At 49.7% G+C, this 1,503-nt stretch overlaps 1 protein-coding gene across 1 annotated transcript in view; it reads right to left on the reverse strand.

Annotated features, from left to right (window-relative positions):
- Nucleotides 1–580: 580 nt before the first annotated feature.
- LOC119418411 (homeobox protein Nkx-2.4-like) overlaps nucleotides 581–1,503 on the reverse strand; it is a 2,180-nt gene continuing 1,257 nt past the window's right edge. Inside the window, exon 2 of the mRNA XM_037685688.1 lies at nucleotides 581–1,104. Within this exon, the coding sequence (XP_037541616.1) occupies nucleotides 581–1,104 (524 nt within the window). The remainder of the gene's footprint in view (nucleotides 1,105–1,503) is intronic.

The raw sequence follows: 1,503 nt of genomic DNA on the forward strand, positions 1-1,503 counted from the left end.
GTCCAACACAGGGACACCTGGACAGGTCTCAGTCCAACACAGGGACAAACAACCATTCACTCTCTCACACACACCTCGGGACAGTTTAGAGTTACCAATCAGCCTAACATGCATGTTTTTGGTCTGTGGGAGGAAACTGGAGCACCCGGAGAAAACCCACGCATGCACGGAGAGAACATGCAAACTCCACCCACAAAGACCCCCGGACCGGGATTTGAACCAGGGACCTGCTCGCTGAGAGGCAGCAGCTCTACCAGTTGTGCCACGTGCTGCCTGATCCAGAACTATTCACGTTTAAAGTTCTGGTTCTGATCAGATAAACTTCAAAGCGGTTCTGGGTTTTGGTCCAAAATTAAATAATTTATTTCCTGGAGCAGAAAAAGTTTTACATGCTTCGGTTCGGTTCGGTGCTGAAACCTGTAGGTATTTATGGGAAGCGCGTGCACGTCGTATATATATAAAAAACAGTTTGTTAAAATTAGGGTTCGGTCCACAAACCCAGTTCAGTTCTGTTCCGAACCTCTGAGTCCGACCAAACCCGGTGTGACCCAAAACTGTCCGGTCCGCTTCGGTACTGGTCCTACCAAGTCCTCCCGTACGGCAACCCGGACTCTCCGGACCCCATACAGTACTCTACGAGTCCTGGTTCCGATTGGGCCAGGCCCACCTGGGCCTGTAGACCCAATAGGGGACTACTCAGATCCTCCAGCTGATTCCGGTCCAGGAGCTGCGGGCGTTCCACTCCGGCCTCGGTAGGCCCGTTCTGCCTGGTTCCGGTCCGGACGGAGTCCCTGTGGGTCTTGGTTCGGAGCGGGGACCCAGAACCAGCGGCCTTGTCCTGCCGCTTCAGCTTGTAGCGGTGGTTCTGGAACCAGATCTTGACCTGGTTCGGGGTGAGGTGGATCCGAGCCGCCAGCTGCTCCCGCTCCGGACCCGACAGGTACCGCTGCTGTCGGAACCGCCGCTCCAGCTCCAGAACCTGGTTCTGAGAGAACAGCACACGCCGCTTCCTACGCAGGGCCGCGTGCACGGTCACCACAGACCCGGCTCTGGTTCTGGAGTCCAGACCCACCATCTCGACTGGACCGCCCACGAACCTGCAGACTGACAAAGACTTTCATCAGAACCGGACCGAACCGGTCCCACTTGGATCAAGAGAAAGGCCGCAACAAAACAATAAACAATAAATATTTATAAACAATAAATAATTATAAACAAAAATATTAGATAATTCTGAACAATAATAATTATGAACCATAATAATAAAGTAATTTTCCAGAATCATCAGAATTATTAAGAAGTTTACACAAAAAAAAACAACAAATTACAAAAATGTTGTTGTTTTATTCCAAAGAAACAAAATTAAAAAATTTATCAATAAAGTTTTATTTGGTTGTTTTGAGCCTTAGGGTTTTTATCATCATCATCTTCCTCTCTGGGTCAATGAGAGGCGGGAACACGTGGACAGGTCTCAGTCCAACAGGGACACGTGGACAGGTCTCA

The sequence above is a fragment of the Nematolebias whitei genome, chromosome 12 (assembly GCF_014905685.2).
Source record: "Nematolebias whitei isolate Nwh7 chromosome 12, NemWhi1, whole genome shotgun sequence".
Taxonomy (NCBI): Eukaryota; Metazoa; Chordata; class Actinopteri; order Cyprinodontiformes; family Rivulidae; genus Nematolebias; species Nematolebias whitei.